General features: G+C 38.1%; 3 protein-coding genes across 3 annotated transcripts; all 3 read left to right on the forward strand.

Annotated features, from left to right (window-relative positions):
• The first annotated feature begins 6 nt into the window (after window positions 1-6).
• On the forward strand, window positions 7-2,076 carry LOC110681081 (putative leucine-rich repeat-containing protein DDB_G0290503). Its single transcript, XM_021856855.1, has one exon. The coding sequence runs from the start codon at window positions 15-17 to the stop codon at window positions 1,833-1,835; it is 1,821 nt and encodes a 606-aa protein (XP_021712547.1). The 5' UTR covers window positions 7-14; the 3' UTR covers window positions 1,836-2,076.
• Window positions 2,077-9,812: 7,736 nt separating this feature from the next.
• Window positions 9,813-13,264, forward strand: LOC110681082 (protein CIP2A homolog; the record flags this gene model as incomplete). Its single annotated transcript, XM_021856856.1, has 4 exons — window positions 9,813-9,837; window positions 11,736-12,030; window positions 12,091-12,370; window positions 13,217-13,264. Coding segments are annotated over 3 exons (456 nt in total), but the record flags the coding sequence as incomplete, so codon positions are not given.
• On the forward strand, window positions 12,250-14,185 carry LOC5565122. The gene is made up of 4 exons (XM_021856857.1): window positions 12,250-12,370; window positions 13,217-13,415; window positions 13,474-13,855; window positions 13,936-14,185. The coding sequence occupies exons 1-4, from the start codon at window positions 12,250-12,252 to the stop codon at window positions 14,041-14,043; spliced, it is 810 nt and encodes a 269-aa protein (XP_021712549.1). The 3' UTR covers window positions 14,044-14,185.
• The last annotated feature ends 1,869 nt before the right edge of the window (window positions 14,186-16,054 follow it).

Below are 16,054 nucleotides of genomic sequence, written 5' to 3' on the forward strand. Positions count from 1 at the left end.
ATAGTCTAGACCGAATGTCGCCGTCAAAAATAGTTCTGACAAATGACACAGGGAACACGAATGTGATCTACAAGAACGGCAACAGTCAGCTGCTGGACATGACCATTGAAAATGGCGAACTCAAAAAGCAACTAAAACTGCTAGAAGATGAAAACAAAAACATGAATGCTTTATTGAAGAAGTATGAAAATGAGATCGAGAAGCTGAACAAGACTGATAGTCATATGAAAGAGCTTGTGAAACAGTTGGAAGAGGAGCAATCCAAGTCGAAGAGTTTGCACGATGTGTTGCAAAGCAAGAAGGAAGAGTTCGAAAAATTAACAGTTGAGTATGATGAGCTGTCCACACAAGTGATGGATAATATTCAGGACATTGACAATTACAAAGAACAGATTGAACATCTACAAAAGAAGTTGCAGGAGGCTTCCAACACGATAGAGTCATACAAAAACACTGAAACCGAACTTCAGCTTTTACACGAAAAGAACAAGGCAACTGAAAACCAATTGAGTGAAGCACATATGCGCATCATTCAGCTTCAAGAAGAAAATGAAACACTTTTACCATTCAAAGCAAAATTCGAAGAGTCCACCCAGCAAGTCGCTCAGCTTGAAAGTGTTTCTGAACAGCTTGAACAACTAAAAGCAGAATATGAAGTGTTGAAGGCAAGAAACGAAGCCCTGGAGGAAGCTAAGAAGGAATTAGAAAGTAAATTGTGTTCCATGGAAGAGTCTCAAGAGAAACACGGGCAGTTGCAAACTCACTTTGAAGAGCAACATTTGAAGCTCAAACAGCTGCAAGAGGAAAACCATGACCTAACAGTGGCAGTCCAAGAGCTTTCCGCAAAGATTGTCAGCCTGGAGGAACAGATGGTTCGAGAAGATAATAGTGGTGTCGAGTTGGTGAGCGAAAACATCAAAGCTAAACTGGAAAGCAGCCTTGAGTTGATCAAGGAAGAGCGAGATCATCTCTCCGAGGCACTCCCCAATCTGGAAGAAATCGAAAGGAAAGTGCAAGATCTCGAACAGGAGAATGACGATCTGAGGAAACAAATCGACGGATTGCAAACAGATCAAAATGAGTGGGATGGAAAGTTTGTAGCTTTGCAAACAGATAAGGAAAATGCCATGCGAAGTTTAGAGAAAGACTTGAACGAGCTGAATGACCGATATGCCAGTCTTCAAGATGCCAAACAGAAGCAAGAAGAAACACTACAACTTCTGTCCGATAATGTGTCTGCACTGGAAGAAGAGAAATGCGTTTTATTACAGCAGATTAAAGCATTTAAAGACGAAAAAGCGAATAATGAAGTAGCAATAAATGGTTCTCTAGAACTGGAAATTAAACTGCAGCAATCGTTGGAGGAATTGTCCGCCCTTAAGGAAGAGAAGGCGATCCTAGAACAGCGAATCGAATCCCACAAATTGGAACAACAGTCAATTGAGGATAAATGTGAAAGTCTCTGCAATGAACTATCGCAAATGATAACGGTCAAAGACCAAGCCAACGAAGCTGAAAGGCAACTACTCATGAATGAGAACAATAATCTGCGAAGCGAACTGCAAGAAAAAGACGAAGCGTTGAACGGACAAATCAATGCTTTGAAATCAGAGCTGACCGATGTAGGCGAACAAAAAAGTAAACTTCTCGCAAAGCTGCAATCCTTAGAGAACGAAATGGAAGAGTCGTCAAGCATCCGGGAGCACCTGGAACGGGAAGTCCGAGCACTGAAGACGGATTTAGGCAATCTGCAGCAACAGTTGACTGAGAACAACGGAAAGTTGGAACAATTCCAAGAAGGAAAACGACTCGTTCCAGCACGAGTTGAAATGTAAGACTGACGAGGTTGAACAATTGGAGGAGAAGCTGACTGCAGCGCTGAAAGAAAGCGTCCGAAACGTGTTGGCAGAACTGAAAGCGAGTGGGTTGAGAAACTGAGAAATGTTGAAAGCTGCAATGGAGAGCTCAAGATCAAATCGGATGCGTTGGAAACGGAGAAAAATGGCTTGTTGGAAGAAGTGGTGGCTGTAAAGGGGGAATGTGAATCACTGCGGGAGCTGATCAAGCAGAAGGAGGTTGAACTAGAGACAATTAGTCATCCAGGTTTCAAGATTGGAAAAACAGCTGGCTGAAACGGAGTTTGAGAAATGTAGAATGTGAATCACGTAGGACAGAAGTTGAGAAGTTGCGTGATACCTTAGAGCTGGAAATTAAGCAATTTAAGAAAGAAATTGAAAAGAAGGCAGAAGAAGTGATTAATCTGGAAGAAAAATTAGCTGCAGCAAAACTTAATGGTGACCAGATTGTTGAGGTCGAAAAAGAATGGGCTGAGAAGCATAAACATATGGAAGCTTGCAACGAAGAACAAAGGCATAAGCTTGGTGCTTTGGAGAGAGAAAATGAACTTCAGCGGAAACAACTTGAGGAGGCTGTAGCTGAACAAGAATCCCCTCAGTAAAGAACTGAACGAAAAAGATTGTCAGTTAAAAGAGGTTCAATGTCAAATTGAATCATTGGAGAACCAAATAACAGAATTGGAAAACAGAGAACGACAGATGTACAAAAGCGGAAACTGCTTCCAATGAAAACCTGAAAGTAGAAAAACAACCTTCCAACGAGCTTCGAACCCAAATCGACGAATTAGAACGAGTGAAGGATGCGTTGACATCGGAGTTACAAACCGTACAGCAAAAATTCAATAGTCTGACCGACATTCAACACCGATATACTGCAAGAGAAATCTCTAGTGGATAAGCAAAATCATCCAACTGGAAAGCGGCAACTGGCGAACGTCAGGGCGGAACTGGTAATTCGTGACGACAAACTGAGCAGTTTTGGAAAAATTATTGCTGGAAAAATAAGTCCGAAATCGATCAGCTGAACGAAAAGCTCAAGAGCGAATCTACTACCAGAGGACAAATGGCCGAGCAGCATGATTCCGAAATGAGGAAAGTTAGGGAAGAGTTGGTGGCTGAAAAATCAAGGTGCTGGATTATTGCAACAATCAGGTGAGCGAACAGTATTTTTATGGTGTAGACACGAAGGGGGAAAATCATACTCCTAGATTAACGAGCAAAGGTTATTTCACGTCAATCAAACGGTTATTTCAGAAAGGTCTATTTACATTTTATATTTTTGAAGGCATGCTAACCAAGCCATAATAAATCACAGTGTTTATGGAAGAACACAGTATATTTTATACATTATATTTTATTAGGGGTTGGAACGAATTCTGGTTTTCAAGTATTTCCTAGATATTTAATACCGGGTATCTACTATCTGGAAAAACCTGGAATTCTCAGGGAATTTCGGCCACAATTAGGGATATTATTTTAAATTAGTATTATATGGTAGAATATTTCCTTTTTTTCGACACAAAATGTTTCCAACCAAAAAAAAATTTGCTGGCGCCACTATCAAACGCTACTTGCGATGTTCGGTAATATATTGTTTAGTCCATTCTTATTTTTCAGCATAAAACATGTTTAGACAATGAAAGTCAAGTTGAGCAAGTACACGTTCTCAGTTCTAAACTACTAATTGAAACTTTTGCAAAAAATGAAATACTAAAATCGGGTCTACACTGTTTGGCTTAATGTCATAGGCATAATGCCATTTGGCATAATGCCGTTTGGCATAAAGTCGTTTGGCATAACAGTTGTTTGCCATAATAATCGTTTTGGCATAATGGTCGTTTTGGCATACTTTAATAAAGAAAATACTGCAAAGGTACAAGTAAAATCCAGGACCATAAGATGCGTCATAAAATATCATGTTCCTTCTTTTTTTTTAAATAGCATGGCATATTTTAGGCATATAGGGCCCAGATAGCCGTAGTGGGTAAACGCGCAGCTATTCAGCATGACCATGCTGAGGGTCGTGGGTTCGAATCCCGCTGGTCGAGGATCGTTTCGTAAAGGAAATTTTCTCGATTCCCAGGGCATAGAAGTATCTTCGTACCTGCCACACGATATACACATGCAAAAATGGTCCAATCGGCAAATAAAGCTGTCAGTTAATAACTGTGAAAGTGCCAGTGGCGATTCGTAACCTCAATTTTTACCTGTTCTACGACTCTAAAAATAACTATTGGCGGTTAATTTATATTATAAATCAAAAAGTTAATTATTGAAATCGTCCTTTCTAACAAATCTCTTCTCATTACATGCAAATTTATTGCTGAAAAAATTCAAGAATTTCTATGCGTGGAACAGGTAGATTTGAGGTTAGGGAATCGCCACTGGAAAGTGCTCATAAGAACACTTATCTGAGAAGCAGGCTTTGTCCCAGTTTAGAACGTAACGCTAGAAAGAAGAAGAAGATTTTAGGCGTTGGACACATTTTTGTAAAATGTGCTATAATATTCCGGACACAATGGCCCCAAAAGTTATGTATGATGCAATTCTAAAAAAAAGCTTCACTATATATTGGTTTCCTTAAAAAAGAGTATGAGAAGTATGTCTAATCAATAACTGACAACGGAATGTTCGTTCGCGAGCAGTTTATCAACATCTCTTTGCTTAATTGGAAGAAATTTGATCAAATTTCATGTTTTTCACAATTATGCCAACGGCTGTTATGCCAAACGACCTTTATGCCAAACAACTTTATGCCAAACGGGTTAGATCCACTAAAATCACTAGTAAGACGAGCAAATACTCTAATATGTTGTTATCTTGACAGATAGGGCCTACCGGGGGTACGTTGATTTGACCCACATTTAATCTGACCACTTTTTAATTTGTACCCCGCTAATTTGTACGTTTTAAGTTCGAATAGAGTATTTTTTCATATCTGATAATTAAAGGCACTTTCAGATCATTCGATAAGCTTTCTTGGTTTTCGTGTAAATTTTGTTTGTTTTTTTTTTTAAGGGTAGTGCTTTGTGAAGCCCAAGCAGGACAGTTTTTACATTCAGAAATGGAATAGTGAAAAGTGAAAAATGAAAAAGTGATTTTGTTTGATTTGTGTCTCAGTACTGTTGGTTTTTGGCTGCCCTAAGTTCACCGAACCATCCGGAAGTGACAGGCAGCACATAAATTTAGAGAATCAATCCGGTGAGTTTGTTCCAGTATGATACTTTTTCTTTTGTGAGCCTTCCGGATCGTTTTTGTCCGCGTCGTGGAACTTCTGATCGTTTCTTGAACGGAAAATGTTATTTTCGGAGTTTGATAATTATGTTCAGATTGCGCATTCTGTCCGGGCGGCTGTTACGCAACTATCAATCGGTTGTGGATGCTTTTTAAACCGTTCGATGACCCTGGAGGGATCGATTCTGCTTTTCGTATAATCTTGAGCAGAAAAACCGACTGTGTTATCCTAGGGTGTTTAGTTCGAACGCGCTTCCTTTCGTTTTTCGATTATCTAAAAATACAGTACTACCCAGTACAGTTTTTCAATGGGCACTAGACAGTTTCACAAAAAATCAAAATGTCTGGGATTCAACCAGTCACCCCCTAGTCCTAGTTGCAATACTAAAACAAACTATCAGACAAATTTTCATACAATTTGGAGAAGATTAGGAAGTGCCTCAAGTCGAATTTGTGTTTTTTTGGCTATTTTTTACATTCAAAAAATTCTAACGAGAATTTGGAAAAACGAAAAATCAAAATAAATACCACTAGTTGAACGTATTAGTACTTTACAACTTTTGAGAACACTGTATGACGATTAGAGATGGTTTGACCTCATTAAATTGATTTCTGTTCATTAAGTACCTGTAAAACATACATTTCTTCTACAGTTTTTGTTCTACCGAGATTCTTCACCTCATGCCTAATCATAAAAGTTCAAACCGTAGTATCATTCCTTTGTCATTTCTGAACATTATTGTAGTACATCATTTTTGTATCCGAATTACAGATAATTGTAAAAATTCCATCGGGAATACGATATTCTTCATTCCCCTGCATTTAGAGCTGCTGCCAATATGGCGCAATTGCTGACATGTTACAGAATTGAACATAGTAGCTTTGCTTTTTCAATGATGGAATGATGATTGAAGAAAACAGCTATCAAATGTCATCAACGCAGTCGTGTTTCAAACAACATTCTCATTTGATGCCAAGCAATTACATATGTGTTATAGCCCCGAGGTCAAGCTTCTCGACTACTGATCTTGAGGATCAGAGTTTGATTACGGGAGTTCCTTTAGAGTGTTGTTTTTTGCCATGGAGCCAAATGACTTGAGGCCCAAAAATTTCATCACGATTCATTGTTCAAAAGTGCATCTTGTGGCTGAGTCTTATGTCGTTTTTCTTTATTTGTACCGCCTGCACCGTTTTCCCACCGGTGTAGCAAAAGTTGCACCCAAACCGTTCTTTTATTCCGCAGGTAGCACAACCGTTTTTACACCCGATGGCCACCGGTTGCAGAAAATCCTACACCCTGATCGAGTTGGGTGTAGCAGGTAGTGCAACTCTTTTTACCCAACACATGCAGGGTTCTAAGCTGTCAATGGCGTTCTTGTTTTGATCGGTTTTGTTAGTTTTCGGTAACGAGTAAGCAAGATTCTTCATTTGAGCTCATTTTCGACTGCGCGGAGGAAAGTGATTTGTTTCAGAATATTTGAATAGCTTTTCAATCAATAGGATTTTTTTATCAGTAGGAACTTTTACGGCTTATACCAGAAAATGGAATTCTTCTTTTGGTTGTTTATATTACATGTATACAAGTGAGTAGTACATAGAAAACATTTTTACAGTCAAATATTCTGAAATTTGTTCATGGGTGCCAACAAAATAGAATCAGCAGCGGCCGAAGCTGTATGTTCGGATTTTTAAACTCGGATTGCAAAATCAACATTGACTTTTCATTATTGTTCTAAATGTCATGATCGATTTCCGTTGCTGTCTTCGCATTATTAAAAAACTGATTCACATTTCTCATCGTGAGCTAGAAACATTGCGGAACTATACGTTTTCGACGAAGCTATGAACAAGAGAGAACATCGATGAAGTCAAGGGCATATACAGTATTGAACTATGAAATTCTGAAATATGAAAAATGTATTCATGGTATCAATTCCCAGAAAAAGAATAAATGTATTTCATATACCAACAATTATTTTGGCCCACGGCATAGTAATGTTTTTCAGCCACGTGTTGTGGAAACCGTTCACAAACTACACTGAGAAAAATCTACACGTCAAGCGTCGTGGTGTTTTACTTATAAGATTTGCGCAATGAGGAAAAACCACATGATTTGAGTGTGGTAGCCATATGGATTTCATCATTGATTTCACGGTATAATAACATGTGTATCAACATTAGGTTGTCATGTGAAACAAACATGAATTTCCAAATATTAAATCATGAACAACCAACTGATTTGCCTTTATTGAATTCGAAATGTAGAAGCTTCAGATAGTCATGTGTGATTAGAACATAAATATCATGGGACTGAAAGAAGAAATTTGGTAGAAAACTTTTGCTCCCAAAATATGGATCCGAGGCTCCTCTGCTTTGTCGCAAGCTCTCTTGGTTTTTTTTTTTCAAACTCGTGAGCCAGCAACGAAGCGGGCACGCAAATCCATAATTTGGGAAGCCAGGGATAGCATTCCTTTTTTTCGAAACTGAAAGCCAAGGAAAATCTGTTAGTGGAATCCGATTTTTCTATTAAACTATACATTATAATCAATGTTTCCTTATAGAAATTCTACTTTCTCGTATATCGGTCAATTTCACTAATAAAAGAAAAATCGAATTCACAAATTTTCATCTAACACTTTCAGCTTCGAAATTTGCTACTTCTCTTTGGAAGCATGATGATCTGACTGTCGTTCGACACGAGGTCCAACCGCAATTCAGTTCACTATGCATCCATGGGTTATCACAAACAATTTAGAAGCTTTGAACATGGAAATCGATAGCATAGCTCATGGATTTCATCATAACAATCTCATTGCGCAAATCAATGAATCGACCAACTTGAACAATGATGATTATGACACAAGATAACCATAAGCAAACACACTGAATCCGTGTTGGGGTGATGATCTATGCGTCCATCAGGTTGACACATACGAATCTGAAAGAAAGCTTCGGGAACTTATGTGGAAAAAATATGGAATCCCTGTTGTCGGTTGATGAATCAATCCATGAAGCAAAACACAGGATTTAATGTGTAACACACACGAAGTTTGCAAGAAAATCATAGCAAATCGATATGGACGTTCATGAATCAATCCATAATTTTAAACACACACGATCGAGCGTGTGGATTTTTATCAGTGTATCCAAAACAGAAAAGAATCTAATGTTTCGAATCTCTTACATCACATCTTGAATAACGGAAACAAGCTGTTTCTGTTTAAAAAAATGACGTTTGTTTTGATTGACGCCTTCACTAACACCATCATACGCTGTCCAAAATATTGCACCGAAACCGTTCTATTTTCCGGTGTCCAATTGTTACACTCGCGCGGTGCACCTCGGGAATAATCGAAAACGACATTAATCAATAGGACTCATAAAAATCTCCCACTCCTAAGTGAATGAAGAGAAACGCTCAAGTAGTGATTTGCGCCTTTAGTCCTTTTTTCTATGCTGCCATATAATAACATTGGTTTCACTCGAAAAAAAGAATCATAATTGAACTCCGATCCTCAAGATCGGTAGTCGAGAAGCTTGACCTCGGGGCTATATCACATGTGTAATTGCTTGGCATCAAATGCGAATGTTGTTTGAAACACGACTGCGTTGATGACAATTTGCTAGATGTTTTCTTCAATCATCATCCATCATTGAAAAACAAAGCTACTATGTTCAATTCCTGTAACATGTCAGCAATTGCACGCATAGTGGCAGCAGCTCTAAATGCAGGGGAATGAGGAATATCGTATTCCCGATGAATTTTTACAATTTATCTGTAATTTCGGATGATGTACTACCAATAATGTTCAGAAATGATAATGGAATGATACTACGGTTGAACTTTTAATGATTAGGCATGAGGTTAAAGAATCTCGTAGAACAAAAACTGTAGAGAAATGTATGTTTTACAGGTACTTTAATGAACAGAAATCAATTTAATGAGGTCAAAACCATCTCTAATCGGCATACAGTGTTCCTCAAAAGTTGTAAAGTACTAATAATACGTTCAACTAGTGGTATTTATTTTGATTTTCGTTTTTCCAAATTCCTCGTTAGAATTTTTTGAATGTAAAAAATAGCCAAAAAACACAAATTCGACTTGAGGCACCTCCTAATCTTCTCCAAATGGGTGAAAATTTGTCCTGGTAGTTTGTTTTAGTATTGCAACTAGGACAAGGGGGTGACTGGTTGAATCCCAGACATTTTGATTTTTGTGAAACTGTCTTAATGGGCACAGTACTGTTTTTCAATTGGCGTGATTTTTTTAACGCGTATCGTTATTTTAATACATCCGATGACCTGGAGGGATCGGTTTTTGCTTTTTACTGGTTATTGAGCAAAAATATTACTGCACAATCGACAAGCATTCGCGAAATACTATTTAATACTATAAAAAGCTATTGTTTTCTCTTTGATTGCCGGCATTCAAAAGATTAATTTGAAAACGCTTAAAAAACAAATATTAATGGTCTATCCGCCAGCTTCTAGGCGAATCCTGACAATATACCTTCCCCAACCTCCAACTCCGTAGCACTTATGAGGGTGTCGCTGAGTCGGTGGCCTCCTCATTAAGTAAGTGCTACATCAACATTTCCTTCCCTAATCCCAATTACGGTAAAGATGGGCGTGGCCGGGAATAGCGATATTCATGCTTTTAGTATTCTTGTTTATGATTTGAATATACCTTTCCCTTGCCTTGTTCTTGAAAGTAGTCAGGATGAGATTATTAAAAAGAAACATGAATGTTGCTAGTATCCAATCTACGAAGTATACCGTAACTACGCTAATGCTAACGCTAAATTTTGTTTGTTTTTTTTCAGTGAAAAATACTTGCAAATTTATTTTTAAAGTGTCTCATGCCTAACTCCCTATCTTGAAATAAATGATTAATTTTATAGAATGAAAATACTTCAAATTTCGTCAATGAATTTTTGGAAAATTTCTTGAATATGGATTTATTTTTCAAATCTGGAAAAACCTGGAAATACTTAGGGAATTTCATTTTGATTTTGATTTTTGAGTAGACACCTTGTAATAGGTGTAGTTTACCCTAAAATTAAATTTCTGGGATTCTTGAGATTTCAGGATACCTAATTATTCTGTGGTAAAGTTTCTGGTCTCAAGATTTTTAAATGGTTCTATAAATTTGGGATTATTGTTGTTTCGATGGTATCCCTGTCCCTACCATCCGTCTTTATTTAACAGGTCCATGTTCTGGTTTCCAAAATTCCTTGAACAATCCGATGTATTTTGTTAACTTTTGCATAAAAAAGCATTATTTTTGAAAAGAAAAAGAAAAGGCTTTTTATGCCTATTGACGCAGAATATCCTTGAAAATTCCAGAATACCTCAGAAAATGTCAATTATATCGATGAGTAGTCTTAAATCATGGTAGTAGACTCCGAGGCTAGCTAGCAAAAAGTTAGTAGAAAATCATCAAACATACGCTATGAACGAAAGTGATACAAACATAACTGCTCCTATTCGTATAATCGTTCTATTATCCCATAGGGATTTTCTGAATATATGGGGCATTTATGCGAATATGGGCAGTTCACTACCTGTACCCGGATATAAAATACAATAAAAAACAATACAATGTATTGTAACAGTACCATTCAATATATTGAAAATACAATACAGTATATTGTAAAATGACAATCACAATTAACAGTACAATATATTGTTTTTGAACAGTTCCTGTATGGTATAATGAGATTTTTGCGATTTTGCAAGAAATAATTTCCTTGAATCACACTTAAAATACAACTAAATGAGCCAGGCATTTTTTCCGCTTAAACACAGCTTCTCTCCCGAACTTTGAACGACTATTTCTATACAAAAAGGGTTTCAAGCATGTAATCAATATAATATGATTTATTTCAAATGCACAATAGTTATCTGATTCGATTCGTCTAGAGTCCCGCTAAAACTTCAATATTTCCAACGAAATCTAAAAGATTCTTACTGACATCGCCAAGAATTCCCGAAGATTTTTACCAATATTCAAAAGAATTATACATAGAATTCCAAAGATTAGCTATGGAATCCAAAAGATTATCAAATAGAATCTAAAACTTTTAGGCAGAAACACCAAAAAATTACTATCGAGATTCTATGAACCCCATGCAGGAATCCCTACAGAATCTAGACATAATCCTTAAGAATCCCAAATATTGCGATCGGAGTTTCAAAGATTTCCACATGATTCCATCCGCCGGAATTTCATTTTTTTTTTTTATTATTTCTGAGATTCCCATATTTATTTAGAATAGGTATCTGAAAATCCGGAACTACAAACACAAAATTCCAGAGATATATTGCAGATATTTCGAATTGCTTATTGAAATCCCAGAATTCCTTAACAGCTAAACCGAAATTTCAATGGAAATCTCAACTGGTATGGCCAAATCTCCAAAAGTGACCCAGACCCTTTGTAATGAGTGCTAGGTTTATGAAAATAATGTTGATCGTTATCTGAATTTCATGTGATCACCGATAGACTAAAGATTTTAATGATCACGTAAACGTTTCAGATACCGTCGCTGATGAGCACGATTCAGCGCTTCACCGAGCGTCAAGACGAGCTGGAGAAGCAACTGAAGGTAAATTCAGAAGCGTCGATCAAACATGCCGACGAAGTGGAACGGCTGGAAAAACTCTACCAGCAAGAGAAGCTTAATGTGGAGCGACTGGAAAAGGAGTTGGAAGACGTCAGACAAGGGTCGTTTTCGCTTCAGCCGGATGGTCGGCCCTCGCTTGGAGATGGCAAGGTTGCTCAGGCTCTTCGGAAGGAGAACGAAGATTTGCTGAAGCAGTTGAATGAGATGCAAAAGGTTCACGTGTTCAAAACTAAACAGTTACAGGACAGAATCGACGAGCTGAAACACATGGAAGTGGAGTGCAATAATCTGCGAGAAGAAATCTCTACAATGCGGTAATGTTTGATGAAAGTTCGAGAAATGAAGGGAAATTAATGAATCCTTTATCGTTTCAGTCACGAATCCAGTTTCCAGGAGAAAGAAACCCAAATCGTAGAACTGAAAGAGAAGATCACGCGGTACGAAGTTGTGTACGAGGACACCATAACCGGCATCGGTCGTTACAGCGCCAGAACGACGAACTGCGGATGAAACATCAAAACTTGGTCATGGAGATGGACGATCTGCGAAGGATAGCCGACAAGGATCGAAAATCACGACGACAGAGCACCCACGATGATCGTCGTGGCGGTCTGTTCGATACCCGTGACAAGGAAATCATGACGGATCCTAGCTGTAAGTTTTATAAGATTTTTCACATGAGACACTCTTATGTTCAAAATATTCAACATCAAACCCTGAATCAGAAGCTAGCTAAAATAGTATTGCTCTTGCCCTTTATTTGTGCAGGAAGGAAAAAATCAGAAGTTTAGATGATTGTATAACATTTTGCGGGGTGATCCACTTCGCGGTGTACCATTTCGCGGTTTGCCAATTTGCGGTACGACATTTCGCGGATAGTAACATTTGGCGGCATGTCATTTCGCAGTCAGTACCATTTCGCGGTGCACCGTTACGCGGTTTGTACTGAGATGTTTGATATATCTTAACAGTGCCATTTTAAGGACTGCCTGTTTTCGAAAGAAGGGTAAATCACCGATGAAAATGTTATCGATGATAATGCCAACAATTTTCAGTGCAACTCGTAGGAAAAACCAAACCGCGAAATGGTATAGACCGCGAAATGGCATACCGCGAAATGGTACTAATCGCAAAACGGTAAACCGCTAAATGATACAAAACCGCGAAATGGTTGACCGCGGAATGGTTTACCCGCGAAATGTCGGACAACCAGTTTAGATATTTGAAATGGTTGCTATTTATGAAGCAATAAAAAACGGGGGAAAAAAAAATAAATATTCCAGGAAAACCGTTAAAAGCGGCAATTTCAAAATGAAAATTCAGTGAAGGTTGCCACTGTAAATATGTATTGCAGTCGAATTTCCGTATAACACGATATTCAAGAAACCATTGACTTATAGAATTATCGAGAAAATAATTTTTAATTACTGTTTTTTTATTTGTTTCAATACTTTTATGATCAATTCTGTAATACTCATTGATTTTTTCGTTCAATGTTAGCTGCGGATTGTGCTTGTCGCGAAATGGATGCGCAGATCAAGGAAATGCGTAAACAACTACTAGTCAAGGAATGCCAGCTGAACACTCACAAGATGATGCCCAACCGCTTCAAAAACGATGTCGTTGAGCTGCGACAGCTTGTCAGAGAACGCGAGTCCCAGATCAATAAGCTGCAACACGAGCTCTGCACCCTTTCCTCGTCCCTGGATCAGGAATTGAAGCGCACTGACAAGCGTTGCAACGTATGTGCTAAGCAGCAACGGGTTAAAGTCGCTACGAAGCGATAAGGCCGTGGGTACGGAAAGGAACGATCTACAGGAAGGAGCTTCCGTCAATAGCATGGTGCAGCAAGAGCAAGCCAGAAGACTTGAAGAGTGCCAGGATGAGCTGGCAAAGCTAAAAGAGAAGTATCAATCGATGAAGCGAGTCTGTCAGATGCGGAACAAACAAATCGTCAGTCTAAACGAGAACATCGTAGAGAAGGAGAATGAGAGCTGCAATGCCAACAAGAGTGTTCAGCAAGAGGTTTCCATTCTGAAACGACAGCTCAAGGAGACCGAAGATAAGTGTTTGCAGATACAGAAGCTGTACCAAAGCAAATGCGAGTCTGCCAAGTCTCTGGAAAAGACAATTCAAAACGTAAGTTAACGTTTTTATTATTAATTTTTGTTGTTGTAATTTTCTAATTGCATTTTACAAAATTTCCGAATCTTTCTCAGGGGGATCACGAGATTTTGCGGACAAAGTATGAAAAGTACAAAACAATGGCCATAGCACTGATGGAACAGAACGAGGAACTCAAACGGAAATTACCGCCCTCGAACTAGGGCTGCACCAACCGAGCAAAGTTCAATAATTCTAGTCTGAAGCCAGAGTAAAACAGCTTGGCTTCAGTTCCAAATCCGCCCAACACAAAGTTTGTATAGCGAGCGAGCGAGCGAACGAATGAAACGTAAGAATGAGTACGTAGTCCGAATAGTTAAGTATCTACCACGTATGATTTGTGATATCCCGTACCGCACCATACACCGTTGTGTATTGTCCGCACAAGTGTAAATCAGGCTGAATGTGTTCGCCTAAAAGCAGCGTAAAATCAGTCGAAACCTTCTTTTTAATTATCATGTGGAGTGTGTCATTTGATTGTGGCTTGATGCGATCCCCTATTATAAATAGAAACTATGTACTGATCTAGTATCCACTACAATTGATATCTACTACCTGTTATGCATTTAGGCATTTTCTATGAAGAAATTATACTTACTGTCGTATTTATTCGTATTCGTTTACACTAAAAAACGTCATTGTAAAATATGATAAACTTGAGATCGTATTTCTTGAGCGTGGGGAATATCACAGCCATTATCTTGTTCATGATAAGCAACTTCTACTAAAAACAGAGTAGGCTCTGGTACACACTATACACAAAATTTGAAAATTCATTAAATGCTTTAAAACTCTTTGGACCAGCTTTTAACAATCCCTATGCCGAGTTACATACTACCTTCAATCCGCCTCAGAAGTAATGCTTGCTCCTGCGGGCGGTAAATCAAGATTTGTCATATCCAGTTCTTTGTTTGCGTAGTGCGTTTATGAACAACCATTGCGCATCGTGTCAGTAGTGTTTATTTCTTTAAATGCGTCTCCATATATCTAATCAACTAAAAGGTACTACCAGATGCTGTTCCTTCGCTAATACATTATGCTTCTCATTAAAACTGTAGAGATGCACTCAATTCCTAGGTGTGTGGTAAAAATGTTTGTCCAACTAACATTTCCACCCTTCTTCAAATGTTGAACTCCCCAATTTGTGCACATTAAGCATGGTTAGCTGATGTCCAAGCCCCATACATTGCATTTCGGGAGCAGGCTATTTGACATAAAGGTCATTTATCAAAATAACAATGTATGGGCATTACGGTCATTTGTCATTACCCTACTTATATCCCTTTTTTCAAAGATGCCAAATGACCATTATGCCAAATGGCATTTTGTCAAGTGACCTTATTCCGAATGGCTTTATGCTAAATTACCCTGACCCTTGCATTTCTGAGCAATTTCGTTTGTTCTGGTCAATCACGGAGCAGAAACTACAAATTCTATGATAATAAATATTTATGTATTTACACCAACTTTCATGAAATGATGTCGCCTACAATACTTGCTTAGACAGTTTTCAATTTTGACAATAAATAAAAAAGTTATTATTTTTTCTCAGTGTATATCACTTTAAGTGATTTTTTTTCGCGAAATGGTGTTACTCTCTTTGCACGGTTTTTGAAATTTTGAACTGAAATCTTTTTTTGCATCCCTCGTGCAAAAACAGAATCGAGTGTACTCAACAAATGATGAAACGCTAAAAACTCAATTGTTTCAACACAAAAACACATATCCCACATTTTTTTAATTCGGCCCACTGTGAGTCGATGCCAAAAGTGGGGTCATTGAACAAAAAATTGTCGCATGAATTCTAAATGCATGATTTGCGGAGGTTCTTCTCACGCTAAGTTTAGTTTGTATGCGCAAATTGCGGGGGAAACCATAAGTATAACTTTTGGGACCGCCCTTCCCGCAAACGAATCGTTGAGGCTCGTAACAAGTAGATGAAAGGCAACGTTTTTTGTAGCCGGAATTCCCCGTCAGGAAAATTTCTTGCAGCAGTTTTGGCCAGCCTAGAAAAAAATCTTTAAAAAATATATGAGAAGCCCAATACATACTGCAAATACGTCTAATGCAAGCTTTCAATCCCATTATGTATAAAAAATATCAGAACCTGAAGCTGAAACCATTTTTTGCTTAGAAATTCTTCTGGTCAATATAGGTCACCAGAACCTGTTTCGG

Source organism: Aedes aegypti, unplaced genomic scaffold (genome assembly GCF_002204515.2).
Source record: "Aedes aegypti strain LVP_AGWG unplaced genomic scaffold, AaegL5.0 Primary Assembly AGWG_AaegL5_hic_scaff_378_PBJ_arrow, whole genome shotgun sequence".
NCBI classification, from domain to species: Eukaryota; Metazoa; Arthropoda; class Insecta; order Diptera; family Culicidae; genus Aedes; species Aedes aegypti.

Excerpts from the sequence above, each read along its gene's own strand:
- LOC110681081 (XM_021856855.1), top strand. The coding sequence starts at position 15 with ATGTCGCCGTCAAAAATAGTTCTGACAAATGACACAGGGAACACGAAT.
- LOC5565122 (XM_021856857.1), top strand. The coding sequence starts at position 12,250 with ATGGACGATCTGCGAAGGATAGCCGACAAGGATCGAAAATCACGACGA. Across the intron at positions 13,416-13,473 it reads GAGCTCTGCACCCTTTCCTC|CAACGGGTTAAAGTCGCTAC; the intron begins GTCCCTGGATCA and ends TGTGCTAAGCAG. Across the intron at positions 13,856-13,935 it reads TGGAAAAGACAATTCAAAAC|GGGGATCACGAGATTTTGCG; the intron begins GTAAGTTAACGT and ends AATCTTTCTCAG.